The sequence below is a fragment of the Crocodylus porosus genome, unplaced genomic scaffold (genome assembly GCF_001723895.1).
Source record: "Crocodylus porosus isolate Cpor-Errol unplaced genomic scaffold, CroPor_comp1, whole genome shotgun sequence".
NCBI lineage: Eukaryota > Metazoa > Chordata > Crocodylia > Crocodylidae > Crocodylus > Crocodylus porosus.
The window spans coordinates 32964553-32983591 of NW_017728951.1; the positions used below are offsets into that span (position 1 = coordinate 32964553).

At 41.7% G+C, this 19039-nt stretch overlaps 1 protein-coding gene across 1 annotated transcript; it reads left to right on the forward strand.

The window, feature by feature from the left end:
- Positions 1-3311: 3311 nt before the first annotated feature.
- Positions 3312-18397, forward strand: ANKRD22 (ankyrin repeat domain 22). Its single transcript, XM_019556320.1, has 6 exons — positions 3312-3520; positions 10373-10564; positions 14087-14194; positions 14573-14650; positions 17294-17392; positions 17999-18397. The coding sequence occupies exons 1-6, from the start codon at positions 3500-3502 to the stop codon at positions 18074-18076; spliced, it is 576 nt and encodes a 191-aa protein (XP_019411865.1). The 5' UTR covers positions 3312-3499; the 3' UTR covers positions 18077-18397.
- Positions 18398-19039: the final 642 nt, after the last annotated feature.

Sequence of the window (19039 nt, forward strand, 5' to 3'; positions counted from 1 at the left end):
CCTTTACATAGAGAGCTACATCTCCTCCCTTCTTCTCTACTCGATCCCTCCTGTGCAGCCTATACCCCTCTATGCATACAGCCCAGTCATGTGTGGCGTCCCACCAGGTCTCAGTTATGCCAATGAGATCGTATTCCCTATTTGGTAGCAGGAGTGCCAGTTTCCCTTACTTATTCCACATTTCTGCTCCTATAGTAAAGGAAAGGAATTCTTTCAGGGAAACTTTAATGGTTTTATCTTTTTTTAATATGGTGATTTTAGTCCAAGGCCAATGTGTTGAGAGACAGACAATGTCAATGATTGCTTGCAAAGTGTATGAGGGTATCTTGTCCTCTTGCTTGCACCATGAATCAGTGGCTACTTAATGACACACTGTCATGAGCAAAAATAAATAGTTTGCGGTGGTATTGGAAAACCTAACAACTGTGGAGTGCAGTACATTGATCATTATATCGTAAATTTCCAAGTCAGATTCCTTGCCTTAATACATTTTGTAAAGTGCTACATTCAACTCTGTCATATGTATTATGGTTATGACATGATACTAAACCTTTGCTGAATTTATCCACCAAGGTGACATTTTTTTTCTTATTAATGACTTGAATGCTCAGCATATATTTGTGCTTATCAATTCTGAATTGTACTGCACTGGATTAAAATTAATTTATTTGCTTGTCCTTAAGAGTTTGGTCTGGGGTACTACACGTGCCCTATCCTAGTTGTTTCACTTTATCATATTGTCTCATTTGTGTTATTAATAAAATTAAGGAATAATGTGGAAAGGCAACAAAGATTGTTAGAAAGCTATGTTCTTTAGCTATGTTAGAATTCCTTGCAATTCCAATACAAAATCTGCGTCTCTCAAAGTCATCCAGCCACAGAAGTGTTATAAAAACAAATATAGACTTTGATCTTGCAAACACATATAACTGAGTAACTGCCATTCTGAACAGGCTTTGTGCTCAAGAGGTGTGTCTTAAGTTACTCACATATGCAAGCATTTACAAGAATGGGACCATAGAACAGTTATCAAGTCTACTACATTCCAAACTGATTGGAAGGGCCATATGATAGACAAATAAAAGTCTGTATTTATGTTTTGTAGCCATTCATAAGTTAAGCTTTTCCTGAGTTATTTTTCCTGAAAGACATTAGCAAGAACTAGCTGTTGTTACATAGAAGAGAAATTAGCAGTGAAGATATACAAATACAGTAAATAATAGAATAATTCCCTCTGGCCAGTTTGTCAAATATAGTGTTTTTGGTTTATGTGATCCTATTGCCTGGAAAAGCAGGAAAACATAGGATCTCATCTGTATCTGACTCTGACTCTAACAAGGGCTAGGATAAAGAGGAAATAAACCTCATTTTAAAAGCAAACTGTATCTTTCCTTATTAGAATAGTAAAGGAGACTTTAGCTATAACACTGCTAAGGTATCTTCAATATTAACAAGTTATAAAGACAAGATTGACATGCAGGTACAAACACACCCTGGGAAGGATTCCAAGTTACTGGTGCAACAGGCTAAGTCAGTTTTCAGACAGCAAATCCGTTTAAAGCTTATTTGCAGGTAGTATAAGCAGGCATTGTAGTTTAAAAATGAAGAAATGCTTATATAATCATACCTTACTGATAAATAAATGCATGGGCAAGATCCTCAGCACATTTAAATTGGGGTAGGCTTTGCTGACATTTAAGAGGCTACCCATCTTTTCACCAGTTGAAGATATGGCACTAATAATCTGTTCAAACTAATGATTTCCAGTGCTAAATCAAACACATTGCAATAGTTTAGCTTGGAGAAATGGTCACATCATCTTAGGAAAGCTGCAAACTCATGATTCAAAGGTGGTGCATGTCTGTATATTAGTGTTTGAAAATCACTGAGCAAACTTACTGGGCAAGGTGGATCTTTGAAGGATGTTGTAGCAGGGACCTGGCTGAGCCACTTATTTACTGGGGCGACGACCACTGGTGCAATCCACAGGTGGCAGACTCGCAGCTGCCCCTGAGGAAAATGGCAAGCCTGCAGGATGACAGGGCACTCCACTACACCCTGCTCCTGGCATGGGATGGGTAGCTGGTAGGGAGCATGCCCTCCATGGGCCCTTGCCCCAAGTCAGAGTGAGCTCCAGAACCCAGGCTCCACGTGGACACAGGGCCCAGCCCAATAAGCTGGCAGGCGGCCAGAACAGACAGTACTGCCTAGGGCCAAGAAGCCATGGGTGCAAGGGCTAATTATCAGAACTCCACTTAAGTGTAAACTAGCACCAGTGGCGATGTGTAGGGGATGGACGGGGGTGCACCTGCACCCCCAGAGAGCACTGGTTCACCTCCCTGACAGGCCATGCTCCCCGTTTAGGTGATGGGCGGGGGGGCATTTGGGAGTGTTGGTTCCCCCCTGTGAGCCTTGGCCGGGGAGTTGGAGCACCGTGGCCACTTCCAGGAGAAGCACGATTGGCCATAGGGGGACCCCCCCAGTCAGCAAGATTGGCCATGGTGGGACCATGCCCCCATCGGTGAGAATGGCTCTCCCCTGGTCGTTGACTAGTGACTAAGGTGGCATCAGTTGCCTATGACTGGCAGAATGGGAGGAGAACTATGTCCATCATTTGGGTTAGGCTAGGGAGTGGGATGAGTGAGTAAGAGGTGATGATTATAGTCTAAACTTTCCAGGACATATTTCTTAATAAGGGATCTGATGTAATTGCACATGATCCACTCATTAAACTGAACAGCTGCAGGATCCAATCATTTTTTATTAGTTTCTTTTTCTTAAAGTATGCCAGCCAGGACTAACATATTGGCTAAATTAATACTTACCTGGCAGTGCTTTAAAGGGAATCCTCTATTAGCAGGACTATACATTAAATTTATAACTTCTGATTTATGTGATATTAATATAAATATGTGGACTTGACAAGGCAAATCTGCAGTTCTCTTTCCAATGGGTATGCTAACTCCAACCTTGTGAGTTTCAATCACAATTTCTGCACTTTTATGTATTATATTATGCAATTACATTTCTTATATTTGAGTGATAATCTGACATATAGTCCTATAATTTCTTGTTTTGAAATCTAATTCCTATTTTTCAATTTTTTAAATACACTTTTTTGTGAAAACGTACTCTCATTGTGGCTATTTTGACATCTTCCTTTTGGGCAACCTGGAATTGACATTGCAAAAAACAGCTAAGGAAAACTTCCCTCTGTTGTAACTTGTTCTACTTCTGACAGCCTTGTAAACTGACACTCTCACATTTACCTCAGTGGGTTGGGCCTTTTGGAAACATTTTTTCATACTCTCAGATTAGGAAACCCCAGAAAACAAATGTATTTTTGGAAAGCTTGGGTATCATCCATATCGCTCAGTTAAGGGACTTTTGAGATTAAATATTACTTTAATTTAAACAAACTCAGGAGCAATTCAAAGTCAAGTGAACCTGTCAATCAGGTGAGCACAAAAAGGCTGTAGTCAAGCTGCAAATAACAGTCATGGGAATACTTTATTCAGAGGTATGTGACCATTTTTTTCATAGTATATGAAGCTGTAGATGATACAGAAAAATTGGTATTCGGATTTATTTAACAGGATTTTGTTTTAACTGAAAACTCTACTTCACTAGAAGTAAAACATTCAGCTTGTGGCCAAAGATACCATTTGTAACAATTAATAGAATGTTTATATATGAGTTCTAGCGACTTCAGTGAGAAAGGTGTGAAGGGGTTTAGAAGCAAGGTGTAAACTAGCTTTGGGTAGAAGCATGTTAGATATTGGAAAGGTGTACTTCAGCTTGGTTGAAACAAAGTTAGTAAAAACTACTGCATTAATGAACAAATCTGGCCCTCAAGGCCAATATTTTTATCAGCAAGGTGATTTTTCTTTTCAATCCTAACTCCATGCATCTTCCTAGAGTCCAGCCTGGAAAATGCGTGCCTAGATTTTAGCAAGAACATTGCATTAAACATGCATCCAAATAGTCTGTATTATTAAAGAGGAAAATCAGAATCTCTCCTTCGCTCCCTATGCTATGATTGTAACACACTGGTGTTTTGTCTTTAGGATGTATCAACGTGTGTGTGTATAATTCTTTTAAAAAATTATATTCGAACACTGAAAACCAATAAGGTTTCATTTTTAATTAGAGGGCTATAATAAATAAAATTAATATTTGATTTAATCATTATATGTAATTGAGTTCCATATGCTCGTGATCTAATTATCTGGTTAAACTGCATTCCATTGTAAAAGGAATTGTTGATGCCTGTCTAAACCTCACAGAGTACTTTATGTAAACAAAGTGGCATAATGTCTTAAGATATTTAGTTAAAGTGCAGTGGTGATATGTAGGGGGTTCACGGGGGTGCATGTGCACCCCCTGAGAGTGCTGGTCCCTGACTGGCCATGCTCGCCATTTAGGCGATGGGCAGGGGGAGTAGATGGAAGCGCAAATGCCCCCCCTGCAAGTGCCAGCCCATCACTGCAGCCACTCCTAGAAGCAGCTGGATCACTGCAGCTGCTCCCAGAAGTAGCGAGGTCAACTGCGGGGGAACCCCTCTCCCACACCAGTCAGCACGACTGGTCGCAGGGGGGCCATATGCCCCTTCCTGACTAAGGTGGCACCAGTAGCCCATGTTAAGGCGATAAGATAATTTTGTCCCTAGTTTTGCATACTTTTTAGATATTTTACCTTTCAGTGACCATTTTACCCATTTTTTTTGAGGAAGTAATTTTCTTCAAAATGTATGGCTACATAACTGTATTAGCTTTAATTGCAGTAACAAGTTATAACTGCTGGACACTTTGGATACTGACAGATTTTTTGGACACTGAAAACATCAAGCAAACATGGCTTGATGAATTTCCTTTGTCTTTTTTTCCCCTTTTCAACATTGATTTTCTTCTCTTTTATTAATATCATCTCAACTTCACTGTGATTTCTGGGCATAAATTAATGCAAGAAAAAGTTCCTGGCATGGGCTAAGATGTATGCTTTGTGAAGAGAAACCACTTTACAAGAGCAGAGATGTACTATTTGTTGGAAATTTTTACAAATCCCTTCCTTACAATTTTGAAAGAAAAGTGACTAGTTCTTTGTGGTGTGTACCATATTACAGAACTACCTGCACCTCTGTCCCCTCTTGCATGTCTAAGTGCACCAATTGTCTATCATGCCTTGTGCCCTTACCTTTCCTGGGGCAGAATTCCATACTTCTCTCACTGGTAGACTGGACCTTGAGCTGCAGTGTCTTCTGTATCAGCTGTGCTTACCCAGAGGATCCAATGGAGTTTGAGCAACAACAGCTTTTTCCTGTGGGAATCTGTGACCAGTGGTGAATATTACTCTAAGCTACAAATAGTTTTTACTTTAGGAAGCAGTATAAGAGGAAAAGGAGTTTAAAGGAACTATCTTACCTAAATCTTACTTTTCCCTAACTCTTTTATATTGTCTATAGGCCATTTTGGGTTCCTGGAGTACACTAGAGTGTGCTTAACATTCAGGCCTTTTATTTACTACTCCATTTACTATTACTTGCCTGCAGGCATGCACATATCCAGTTGCTCCCATGAACTTCAACTGGAATTGCATAGATAGAACAGAGATGAGCATTTTTCTGCTAGATAGTAAGAGGCCATCAAATAATCTACATGATCCAGTCCCATAAAAGAAAATAGTTAGTTAAAATTCCGTATGTGCATACACAGAACTCTGATCTACATAATTTCATTTGGCTACATTAACTTTTCTTTATACATTGAAAGGTTGGTTAAATCTTTTCTAGTTTTTTTAATAATCTACCAAATCCAAATCATCCAAAATAACATGATTTACAGATATGAGGCCCAATTAATTATCTCTAATGTTTAGATTGTTTCTGTTTTAACTGGTAAAAAAAGATGATGGTTATTTTAGAAAAAATGGTAGTGAGAGAGCCCAGTAACTACAGAGAGTCAGATCAAATCCAACTCAGGCCTTAAGAATCAAAATGCATTGAGATGTTGGTAATGGTTCAGTTGTTTGGGTGGAAAGAGCTTGAGCCCAATCCTTTCTCCCACAGACAGATGGAGATTAATTTATGACTTAGTCTTGAAGAACACAAGAACTCCAAAGTGACATTAATTGAACCACCAAGTAAAAGTGACTGTAGTCAGAAAACCAATATGGGTTGCTGATCTGACAGGTCCTTCTTCATTATTATCTATCCCAAGAGCAGCAATACAGAAAATTTCTTCACAATGGGACACTTCAAACACTGATGCAGAAAGTCCTCTCCCAGATGTAAGACAGTACAGCCTTTGTGTCTTCTTAGTTCATGACTCAAAGGCTGCCTATACATGTGCTTTGGGGCAGGGAGCATTTTAATTAGATTAGTCCTGAACAGCTGTTCTAATTAAAACACCTCATCATCACATGTATTAAGCCCCCACGCATTTAAAAATGGCTGTGGGATCCCATTCAACAAGGTTTAGATAAAGTGCCCCACGGCCATTTAAAATCATGCCAGGGACTTAAATACACATGATGGTGGGGTAATACCGGAGTGTTCTATTAATTGAGTCTGCTTTGACATGTTCTAATAAAATGCAAATGAGCAGTATATAGGCAGCCTAAGGCACTATAACTGTTATTAGCACTGATTTTCCATAAATGAAGGAAAAATTGCAACCTTAATATAACTAGCACTTTTCCCACAAGTCATGCCATAAACACTGACCTCAGAATCAGCCCGTTGCCTTTTGCTGAGTAATTTTTTAAGACACTGCAAGTGAAGAGCTAGCAGACTAGATTGTAGAGCTAAAGGAACATCCCCTCCTCAAGGAATATCACTTTCTAGTATTATTTGTATTAGGTGGAGTAGTCCCTGCTTTTTTGTAAATGACAAGGTCTTGGACAAAATGTAGAAATGTCTGAACAAAATAAACCCTAAGTTTATGCAGCAGCAATAATCCAATTCTCAATCTTTCCTGTTATGCAGTCTGTTCCCTCCTTGCTTTAGTCATACTAGCTAGAGACAGACATTCAAAAAGCCTGAGCCTGAATTGTTTCAATCTTTGCAGGTTACTCTAACCTGCCTAGTTTGAACCAGTTTGCAACTGTTCAGACATTTCCCCTGGACTGAAGAAATGCAGGTGTATGCCTGCAGTGGCTCAGGCTAGAAGCTGGGGGGCACTAAAGCAACCTTCCCTTCCCTACAACAGTGCTGAGCTGAGGGCATGTGTGGCCAGGCCCCAGCAGGACATGCTGACTAGGGAGAGGTGTAAACCCCAGCCCTGCCTGCACCATCCCAGACTTTTCCCTGCTCGCTGCTCAAGGGGCAGGAGTGTTGCTAGACCCCAGCCCCCAGCTAGCACTGCCGGTGCAGTGCATGCATCTGTTGATGATACTGAGCTTTTCAGTCTCCCTCTCCCTGTTTCTTCATACTGTCTGCAGCAAACCTGACAGGCAAGGGAGCTGATAACAGTGTTTATCAGCCCATGAACAAAACAAAAGCCTCTCTTATTAGTTCAAGCTCTTCTTAAACAGCTTTTTTTCAAGGAAGGAATGGAGGGACATTACCAGCTGACCTACTGATTAGCTCCAAAAAGGCCTAAGTGGACACTGTTCTGCCTGCCTGTCCCAGCGAAATTGGACATGTGCACACACAGACACCTCTCAGCATTAGGTTCCATACCACATGTCTAGGGTTGAATCAGCTATTAGATAAAAGCACCCCCCCCACACACACACACACACTGAAATACTTGATCTATACAGGTGCTGCAGAGCCAGGTCTAAGTAATGTGCTGCTGCTTCGGGTAAACTGAGTTCTCCCCCTCCCACCGCCTCACACACATCTGTCAGCACATAATTTTTTAGTATTTGGGACTAAGGAATTCTCATTTGAATCCTCTTTGATGGTAAAAAGCCCATTTTAAAAATAATTTTTTTTTCCAAGGGAATATTTAAATTTTCCCCTCAAATTTTCATTTTCTATCTGGAAAATCAAAAATGACGGCTTCCCAGAAGATGACTTGCCTGCATGGTTCTCCTTAATTTCACTTTCTACCTGCAAAATGGATAGCTGGAAATGAGCATCACAACTATCAGCAGGTCACTGATAGATGTTAAAAAGAAAGCATGATGGGATCTAATGCACGATCCCAACAATCATGCTTCCTACTATGTCACTTGTGCATAGCAGGAGGCATGATTGTGGGATCTAGCATCAGATCCTATTATGCCATATTGCCAGTGTAGGAGGAGCCCAGGATTAGGATCCTAGGCTCCCCTTGCACCAATTAATCATATCTTAAGCACAAGATGTGTCAAGGGCATCCAACTCCTCACTAGCTTCTACCAACTCTAGTTGTTGCAGAGACAGAAATCTGTGGGCTACGAAGAGGAAATAAAAACGTTCAGTCCCACAGCCATGCAGGAACTGAGATGCAGGTGCAAATATCAGCATTCCAGATGACTCTTGTGATCAAAAAAATTAAGCCCAATTTATTCTTGCAGGAAATTGTATTCTTTATCACTTTGATCACCATTTCCTCTTCTTCCCACAAATGCTGTCTTTTTAGGTTATCCTTAAAATATTCACTCAATTTTAACTTCAACTGTGGTTGTGTTCAGAAAATGGACTGTGTAAAAATGGTACCTTCTTGTTCAGCAAATACCCTGTATCTGTAATTAAGTACTTCTTCAAGTCCTTTTATGGTCCTGAGTGCTTAGTTCAGAAATGAACTCATAGTGCTCTGCAGTTTGCTTCAATGAAGTCAGTAGGCTCTTTGCATGGCTGAAATGGTCTGTTATTGGTTTCTTAGGTAAAAATATAGAAACAAATACCTAACCTAACAAAAGTAAAGCTACCAAGAAGAAGGAATTCAAGCTGCTGAACTGCACTAATAGCTTTCAGTTCTGCGTACAGCATCATCCTCTGGGAAGAAATAGGAACAAGAAGTACCAAAGTTTATTACAGTACTGCCAAACCTAATGCTTTCCTCTTCCGATCCATCTGAAGGTAACAGGGAATGTATATAGTTGCACTGTGATGCATCTCCTACCACCACCTGGTGGAATTTAACTATAATTGCAGCATCCATCTCATCTGAATTACTGTTTAGCCCAAGGCATCATCAAGTTAGATTGCTGTACCAGCCCTTGACTCCCTACTAACACAGAAATGTAACACTGAAGGTCTGCAGCCTGGATGGCAGCAGGGACTAGGCAGGCTGCAGCGGTGGTTGTATATTGTACTACTGCACTTTTGTACTTTATCTTTTTCCTTCTTTAGTTTCTCCCTTTTAGATATATAGACAATTACTACCCTAGTGTTATGAGTAATAGATGACAAGTAAGAAGAGACAAGCCATTTTACCTAACTTGGCCTGATCTCATGGATGTTATACATGTAAATAATCCTATAAAAGATGCTTAGTATTCTTCAGTATACCCCCCCCAAAGAGGGCATCATGACAAATATTCTTGCATAGATGTACGTATAAACACACATACTCTATTTTTAGTATTTATCTTTTAATATTTTCTTCCTTCTTCTGGAAGAGTTAACAGTATTCATTTTCCAAAGTCCATGTGAATTTCATATTCTTTTAAGCTGTGCTCTGATACTGACGTGCACATCTACATTAGTAAACAAATCCAGCTCCCATTGTAGCCCTCAGAGTCTTGACTCTGGTCTTTATAGGAACAAACAGTCTTTATAGGAACTGGTCTGGACACTTTCTCTCTTTTTTTAATCCTAAGTTCAATTCTAGCTACGGTAACATAGAGGCATGAACGGCGTGTGCTCCTGGTGGCCGGAGGGGCACGGCTGCGCCGGTGGTGGTGGGAGTGTGGCAGCAGCGGGATCCCAGCAGTGGTGAATGGGGAGCTCCCTCAGACTCTGCCGGCACTGTCGGAAGCGGGACGGAGACGGGGTGGTGGTGAGCAACCACCCAGTGGTGGTCAGGGGCGATCATGGACTGCCCACAGACAACACCGGAGGTGCCAGCAGCAGGGTGGTGAGCGGCGACCACCTGCAGGCGTTGCTAACAGTGTTAGTGGTGCCTTTTTGCAGGGGGTGCACTGCCACGCGCAGAAGGTACATGTGTACCCAGGTGCACCCCCTATGTGTTGCCCCTGCATAGAGATATCTCCATATCTGTGCTAGACTCACTTGTTTATCAGTTATATCTTAGCCTTCATTACTTTTCACAGGGGCTGATCCTGCCAGATGCTGCGTACTTCACAGGAGATACTAGTGCGCTTGTTTCCCATCTGCTTTAAAAGGAACTTGCCTTATCTCAGGGGAAGGTCTTGATTCCTTGCAAAAATTGGTCACATCATGTATGTATTTCATTAATTTGTCCTTCCTTCTTTTCCCTAGCCCATTTGCCAGGCAGCTTATAATAATGACTTCAACGAAGTTCAACTGCTGTTGGAAGAGGATAGCAATTATTTGAACATTCAGGACAGCTTTGGTGGAGACACACCCCTAATCTGTGCCTGCAAACAGGGACACAATAGAATAGTCAGTTATCTTTTGAAAAGAAATGCTGACATCAACCTCAAAAATAAGGTAAGTAACAAAAATGTTTTTTTTTAAAAAACAGCCTTGTGCTATTTCCTTCATAATGATGAACTTTGGGACCAATATGTAGGGTGGAAAATGTTAGCAATATTGCCAAAGTCAAAGGTTCAACACATGTGCACATCACTTCCAAAACACCCAATGAAATTCGCCGTAAAATCATGAGGTAATTAAAGTAAATTAAAGTTTTTGGCTTCATTTTGAATGTCCCCACCCACTGCACCCTGCCCTGTCCTACCCCACCATATACCTGACAATTAGCATTGTCAATTTATATTGAGAAAGGTCACACCTGATATCAATTAATGTTGATCAACTGTGCCTACCCAGCCACACAGCAGCTCTGCACTCATCCAGGTCTGAATTTTTATATATTCCTGAAGCTTTCTTTATATGTTCTTCACTGTACCCTCCCAAGCCTGAAGGAGGAAAGGTCTAAGACATCTTACACCCATTTGGCCAACTTCCAACACTTCTCAGATGTTCCTGCGTCACAGTGGGGCAGATTAACCCCTTTTACACAAGAAAAAAATGCAGCCACCTTGTGCTGCTGGGTATTTTCTGCTCTCCTTTCTTCTGCAGTAGCTGTGGTTGATTTCCCAGGAGGCAAAGGTAATGGAGAAGGTAACCAACTAGAGTGAAGTTCAAAAACTAACACAAAGGTTGGAAGATTTTGCTTCTTTACAGCTCTGGTTCTAGCAGGGGTCAAAATATAGATTCACAGGGGTAAGCAAGGGATTTTAAGGATTGCCTAGACCAGGGTAAGCAAAGTTTTTTTGGCCGGCGTGCTGAAAAAAACAATGTCTACCTTGGAAGGCGCTGGAGTGCCAACATGCTGGAGCCCAGAGCAGCTGTTTGCAGCCTCCCGGCTGCAGGGAGCCCGGTCTGCTTGCAGCCTCCCAGCCACCTGCTGGGAGCAGCCTGGACTCTGTGGCTGGCAGCAGCTGCTTAGAGCCTGGGCATACAAAGCAAAATGGCCTTGCGTGCTGGGGGTTGCTGACCCCTGATCTAAACCCCCCCCCCCCCAAATTCAGGATTTGTTGTTCCTGTACCCAGAGGCAACCTGAGCAGGGTGCAGGGCCTGGGGGCAAATCAGCCTGTATGGGACCCTGACCCTGGATGCAAAGAAGCCGGAGGTGGATTTGGGGCTGGGGCAGGGAGGGGTGCTGAGTGGCTGGAGGCAGCATATTCATCAGCGGAGGGGGGAGAGGGTGCCGAGCAACCGCATGTGAAGCCAGTGGCAGTGTGGCCCGGCTCCATGGGGCCTCCCAAAGCATGGGGCCTGGGGCGGTCACCATGATTCAAGGCCCCCTAGGGATGGCCCTGCCTGTACCATCCCATCCAGCCTCCACAACTGCCCTAGGCCACCTGTGTCATTGTCTAATTGCTGGCAACTCCATGTTTGCTTCCTACCTTATACTTTCCTCAGTACTATATTTAAGTGTCTCACATGCTATTTCACTGTGTACTGTGCACTCCTAGAAATATATTTACCATTTTATTTTTTCATTTCCAAGTGTGCGTCTCTGGCCAATGTCAGATGTGCCTGAGATGTATGGAGCCCATTCATTTGACTCCACCATTCTGCATTTTGCTATAAAGATCTACAGTTTACATTGAATTAACTTTGAAAAGGAGAATCCCTTGCAGTATTCATAGATTTCATAGACATTAGGGGCTGGAAGGGACCTCATGAGATCATTGAGTCTAGCCCCCCTGCCAGAGGCAGGAAATTGCAAATTAAGAACTTTTCCTGAATTGTTAGGAATCAGCAAGACAGTCAGGCTGGTAGGAGCACTTACAGAAACAGTTAAAATTGAAATTGCTTCACTGGTGGAGGGAGAGAGTAACAGAGAGTCCAATAAGGGCTCTGAACCCAGAACTGTGGAAAGACCTTCCACTAGGAGGTTATGCCATCTCCGCCTACCCCATAGTCATGTAACCTTGGGGAAAGAAATCACAGTGAGGACCCAAAACTTCCAATTGGTAGAAAGAGCTGGAACACTGAGGATATCAGATAATTTCCTAGCTTTGATTAGACTTTCTCTGCTCTCTGGTCCTTGGCTGTTTGCTCCAACCCTTCCTGCCCCCTCCTTTACAGTCCTTTCACCTCAGCTTCACTCCACATTTGCCCTTTATCTATCCCTTCTCCCTGCCCCTTCTCTTTATTCTTTCTTGTTTTTATCTACTCCAGTTTAGCTCATACCCTCCAAACTGTCTCCTTCCCAGCAAGGAGTGGAATTTAACATGGCATTTACTGCCATTGCATTGTTTATTGGTTAATAGTATCCATTCTTCCCATCCTATGTCTGCCCTTACCCTTTAAAAAGAAGTTTTAGGGCATGCAGTTTGGGCATTTTACATGATTTAACACTTGTTGTATGATCCCTAGTCACTACTGCAGGTACCACAACTATTGTTAACTGTGGTTACAAGCAAGAGGTCCCATCACTGCAACTGAAAGTCACATAACAGCCTTGTAGCCTGACCTGGGTTGTGGAGAAGGCTTTCCCTTTGACACTCTACCTGAATAGAATGGATTTCATCCATGGCCTAGAGATCTGTGGGAGTCCAGGGATACAGCTGAACATATGGAGCTGCTGACTGAGCATTTGCGGAAGTGGGTTATTTCACCCACCAGAAGTATTACACCAGCATAGTGTAAAATACATGAATGCAGTTTGTACTCTGATGGTGGGACCATGAAAGACATGCAAGAGTCTGCTGTAGCCTCCAAGCTGATAGATCTGTCCTTTAGATTCTGTCTACGCCCCCTTGTAAGCAAGATGGGGCATACCACTCGTGGATCAGAGCTTCAGACTCAATACCCCTGCCATGATCACCCTGGCCATAAGTATTTATAGAAGAACTGGACTCAGGCTTTCACACATTGTGTGCTGAGGGCTGCACTAAGTTGTATATTCTGCAAACCTATTGGCCTGGGTGCTCATGAAGGGGACATAAGTGAGCAGGGTGTGCCCAGTTTCACTCAGGAGGAGGCATAGATATACCCTCAAGGTATTAATACTTTGGGGATCCAGAGGTGCTAATTTCAGCACCTACTTACTATTCAGCTAGAGGCTTTGCTACACTTACCTAGCATACAGAACAGTGAATGATTAGGTTGTAGAAATGACCAAAAGAGTCTAATGACAAAGATCCAAAGGCTCTAACACATTAAAAATGGTGCTGTAGGGACTATTATTACTATCCTGGCCCCAGACTAGAACAATCACTACATGGAAAGTACACTGAATCCCAGTTTATCTGAACCGCAAGTCAAAAAAGGGTTCCCCTCATCATGCTCCACTCGCATGAAGACCTGTTACCATGGCTTTGGGCAACTAAATATATTTCATTCTGAATTAAGCAAACTGCATGAATCTTTGTTTCAATATGAATAGAAGGAAAATGTTCCAAACAGATGACCAGTAAGGAAATATATGGAAATGGAATAAAAAAGGAACGACTTTGTACCTGATCCTGAAAAAAGGTTTCTTTTCTCTTTAGAAAGAGCGTACTTGCTTACATTATGCTGTGAAAAAACGATTTAATTTCCTTGACTACCTGCTCATCATCATCCTAATGCCTGTTTTACTCATTGGATATCTCCTCATGGTAAGAACAGCTTAAAAGGAGAAACAAGCCTGTATACTAACCTTTCCAACTATAAATATAACAAATACAACCATCTTATTTCAGGTGGGACATTCTTCTTCTGGTTCAAGGCTATGAACATAAACAAAACTAATATGGGTTGCTATTTTCAAAGTAAAGACTGCGTAAAAAATATGAACATGAATAAGGCCCTTTTGATTTTTCTCTGAGTATAACTGATGCAAGGTTAAGATAGCAAAGGTGCACCATTAACTGCATGAAGAAGGCCCTTTTCTTCCTCGGAATAGAACTATCTGAGCCAGCTCAGATCTAGCTAGCAGAGTCTTACATGAAGTAACTTTCCAACCAGTGTTGAATTGTTCTTCGTGTGTTAAACAGGTGTCAAAGAGCAAGCAGAATGAAAACCTAATCAAGATGTTACTCAAAGCTGGCATAGATGTTAATGCTACAGATTATGTAAGTGATTTTATACAAATATAGAGGTCATTAATGTGGTGTATGTGACTTTGATTTACTTAGATTAGGATAGTGAAGCTTCAGAAGCTGCTAGAAATAAAGTCATATTTATCATATAAGATGAACCAGTGAAATGTTGTTTTGACATATCTAACTTGTCTGGCAAAGTAACTGAGTATTGTCTCTGATTGAAATCTGGTAATGTACAGAAAATGATTTTCCCCATTGTCAGTTCATCTCATCTGTTTTTCAACTTAATTTGTTAATTTGTTCAATTTATATTGAACTTAATCTGTTGTTCTACTTTGCTGCAATTTGAAGTGCTTACTTTAAATCCTTCTCTCTGTCGGAAGAGAAAGGAATTGTCCTCCTCCTTTTTATGGCAGCCTTTCAAATATGTGAAAGCTGATATCCTCCCCACCTTCCCCTTAATCTCCTTTTCTGCAATCTAAACATACCTAGTTATCTCAATCTTTCCATGTATGGCTTGTCTTTCAATCCATCTCCTTTTATGTCATCAGTCTCTGCTTTCTCTCCAACTTCACATCCTTATTAAAAAGAAGAGCCCAGAACTACACACAGTACTCTAGATGAGGCCAAACCAGCACCAAGCAGAACGGAACTAACACTTCTTGTTCCGGTGATGCAACCCAAATTGCATTTGCTTTTTTGCAACTGTGTCACATTGCTGGTTCATGTTGAGTCTGTGATCCAGAACCCATGAGATGATTCTCAGTAATACTGCCATGCAGTCAGTTATCTTCTATTATGTATTTGTGCTTTTGATTACTCTTCAGTAGATGTGGCATGTTCATTTGTCCACACTGAGTTTAATTCGGCTATCTCTAGCCGGCTTTCCTTCTGAATTCTTCTCCTGTCCTTCAGTGTGTTAACAGTCTTTCCTAGGATTATTTTTCTTGCTTCAATAACCACCAGACTTTTTTGATATACACCTCTTGCTCTGGAGTGTTAAATATGGTGAGGTGCTTTTAAAAAATTTACTGCTGTGTCTTAAGCAAGTTCTGCATAACAGTGAGGAGTGCAGCCTGGGGATGTAGGTTTATATTTTGTGGGTTAGACCAACAAACAATCTGAACAGTCTTGTCTTTCCTTCCCAGTAAGTACCTTTTTCCCTACATCACTCATATTTAAGTATCTTTTTTCCCCCTCCCAAGATGTACATAAAATAGCTTCCTGCCCATAGTACCATTAAGGGTTGGACTGGTAAAGCCAGAGATGAGTGCATAGGTCAGGGGTGTCAAACTCACACTGTGTCCCTGGCCAGATCTGTACCACAGGGTTCCTTACAGACCAGATATAGTCTGGGGCATGAGGTACTGGTGGCAGCAACTACTAGTGGCTTAACTAGGACAACAACCCTAGGCACCAACTTGAGGGAGGGGCATAGAAGAAAGGGCTACCACTAAGCAGCTGCATGTTCACACTGGAGACATGGCTGCGACTGTAAGTCACCACAGCCCCTGTTTCCCAAGTGCCTGTCTGCATAATTTTGTCATTGGCAGTCACCACCAACATGGCAGTGGGGCAAAGGGCTGCAGGCCAGGCTACCACTTGCCATAGTGATGGGAGTGCATGTGGTGGCAAGCCAAGCAGCTGCAGGGCAAGCATGGTCTATCTTGGTACAGCCTTCACTCACCCCCTGTTGCTGATTTGCAGGTCCACCAGGGCCATAGGACTCTGGATGCTGTAGCAGACCAGGCCCATTATTAGCTACATTCCAAAATCCCTGGTCCACCTATTGCTTGATGGGCTGGATGGAGTGGCTCCATGGGCCAGATCCAGCCTAGGGATTATGTTTGACCAGGGGCAGATCCAAGGGGGCTGCAGTGGTGCAGTTGCGCCCCTCCCCCTGCCCCCATCTTTGATTCCTGTGCCACCCAAACTTTAAAACCAACTGTTTGGGAGGGGCAGAGGCTTTCTATCCAGGCAGTGCTAAGAGAGTCAATTAACTTCATGGCTTATTATCTACTCCCTGATTCCTGCTACCATCTCTCCACTCTACAGGTATTAACAATCCATTCTCATTTTAAGGGTCTCCATGTTCCACTAATTAAACTATCCTTTCCTCTGCTAATTTTGCTGTTTGCTAGTCATTCCTGGTAATGTGTCTCTTCAGTTCCACAGTCCTGCAGATTGTTTAAGCTAGAAATATTAACTCAGGTGAATTAATATTAACTCAGAAGTAGAAATGACTGACAGTGAAGTATTGGGTGCACTCTAGATACCCACACTGAATAAGTACATTTAACTATAATAATTACAGGACTAATGCCACTATATCTTTGGACTATTTTAACCACTTTTGCCTAGTTTGTTGTGTTTTTTAAACTTAAAATATAATCTAGAAAATTAGTGCACATTGTAAAGAAGTTATATTTATTTTCACTTTGATCTTAGACTGCATCATATAGTACTAGACCCCAGCATATTATTAAAGCTTCTAGTTTCTCTTTAACTGGAAAAAATGTGTGTTGTGTTATATGTGATGATGTGTCACACCATCTGCATCCTTCATTTCAAAATCCTAGAACCACCCATGTGTTTTAGACCCCTAATGTAGGTCTATTGTTCCATGTAGAGAATGTTACAAGAAACACATATGTGGATTCTGTTTCCTTTCAGTCTGGTAGCACTGCCCTTCACTATGCCTGTGAAATGAAAAATCAGTCAATTGTTCCCCTACTACTCGAAGCCCATGCAGACCTTTCAATAAAGAACCAGGTAAGCAGAAGAAGCTGATAGTAGCTATGACTGGTTCCCTGCTGACCTTCCATAAACAGGAGAGTAAGCGGAGGAGACTGCAGAGTACACTGTTGCCTAGGAACCGATTTTCTTGTTGTGGAGGACAAAATATATTTGCCCCATGGCCTTCTCTGGGGTAGAACAGTTTAAGCCCCAAATAAGGCATTGCTATGTCAGTGCAGGCTGCCCAGGGAACACACTGAATCAGTTCATTTAACAGTCTTGGCCAAGCCCCTTCCCAAACTAGCACTCACTGCCCATTTCTGGAGTAAGAGGCCACCTGCCAGGGTCCTGGTAACATTTTTCCTTTCATTAGACATTGTTTCCTCTCAATCACTGCATGTCAGCCAAGACGAACAATCAATGTATTTCAGTAAGAGTTCAAGGGGCCCAGACTCACTGAGTTCAGTGGGAGCAGGATAAGACCAAATTCATTATGGCACTCCAGTAGGTGCTTGCTGTGGATCCAACAATAAAATCCATTCAGAGGACTTTGAATCTATCTGATTTCTCCTTTGAAGCCTGTGGCCAAGTGCCTGCTTTCATGAGCATTATGTCATGGTGCATTTCGTTGATATCTTTCAGGATGGAGAGACACCACTGGATATAGCAAGAAGGTTAAAGTTCACCAGCATTGAATGTATGTTAAAGAAGGCATCTTAGCCTTGAATAGGAAGGTATCAAGGTTGTTAGGGATTCAAAAATTACTTATCTTGGCAGTTCCTATTATGCTATACCAAGACTGCAAGGCAGGATGTTTTAAGATATGACATTTATTGGAGACATGTATTGTATCTATTGGTTGCAGTCAAGTACACATGTGGCTGTCTGTTCTGCTGTGTCTAGAAGGAGTTAACTTATTTTCATTCCATTTTGACAGAAAAATGAATTTACCCCAATGTTTATTGCTTTATTTACGTTATCATGAAATTAAAATGGTATCTATATTCATTTTTTTAAATGTAATGTCTGTAGATGTCATGATTCACATTATATTTGGAAATAAAAGTGTATTTGAAAGTTATATTTCAGAGCATGCAATTTTTAACACTTTACCAAATATAATTAACTAAAAACCAGCTGCCATGGGAGGGAATGAATACAGAATGTTTTCAGCTCTTCACTTGAAAATGTTAATGGTTAATGATGGACCTTTGGGGCCTGATTCCACATGGAGTTCTTAGGGAATTTTCATTCTCATACCTTTCATTTTCTTGTTCATTTGTTGGTTGGTTTGAGTGAAGGTAAAACAGACAAACATCACATCCTTCCAAACTACTCAATAAAGAGCCAGACTTGGTGCAGAAGCAGAGATCTTGAGGAGTTGGTTATAGCTCCTCAGTTCTTAGGACCAGGTCAGTGCCACCAATAAGGCTTACAGCTACTATGGGCATTTCCAAATTGACAGTTGGCAAAGTGCCCCTACAATGATGGAAGATTGCTGTAGAAAAGCAGAATTCTTTCATATCCCTCCATTTCCTGACATACCCATCTAAGGTGCCTGCTACTGACAACAGTAATATGGGCTCAGCTGCCAGTCACAATGGCAGCACAGGTGTGGGTTGCCAGGGCAACCAGTCTGGTCAGCTGACTGAAAGGGGGCAGAGCCTGGTCTTTATAAACAGC

Bases quoted from the DNA above. Each gene is read 5' to 3' on its own strand.
- ANKRD22 (XM_019556320.1), top strand. From the start codon at position 3,500: ATGGGAATACTTTATTCAGAG. The intron at 3,521-10,372 runs GTATGTGACCAT...TCTTTTCCCTAG, and splicing joins TGGGAATACTTTATTCAGAG to CCCATTTGCCAGGCAGCTTA. The intron at 10,565-14,086 runs GTAAGTAACAAA...TTTTCTCTTTAG, and splicing joins ACATCAACCTCAAAAATAAG to AAAGAGCGTACTTGCTTACA.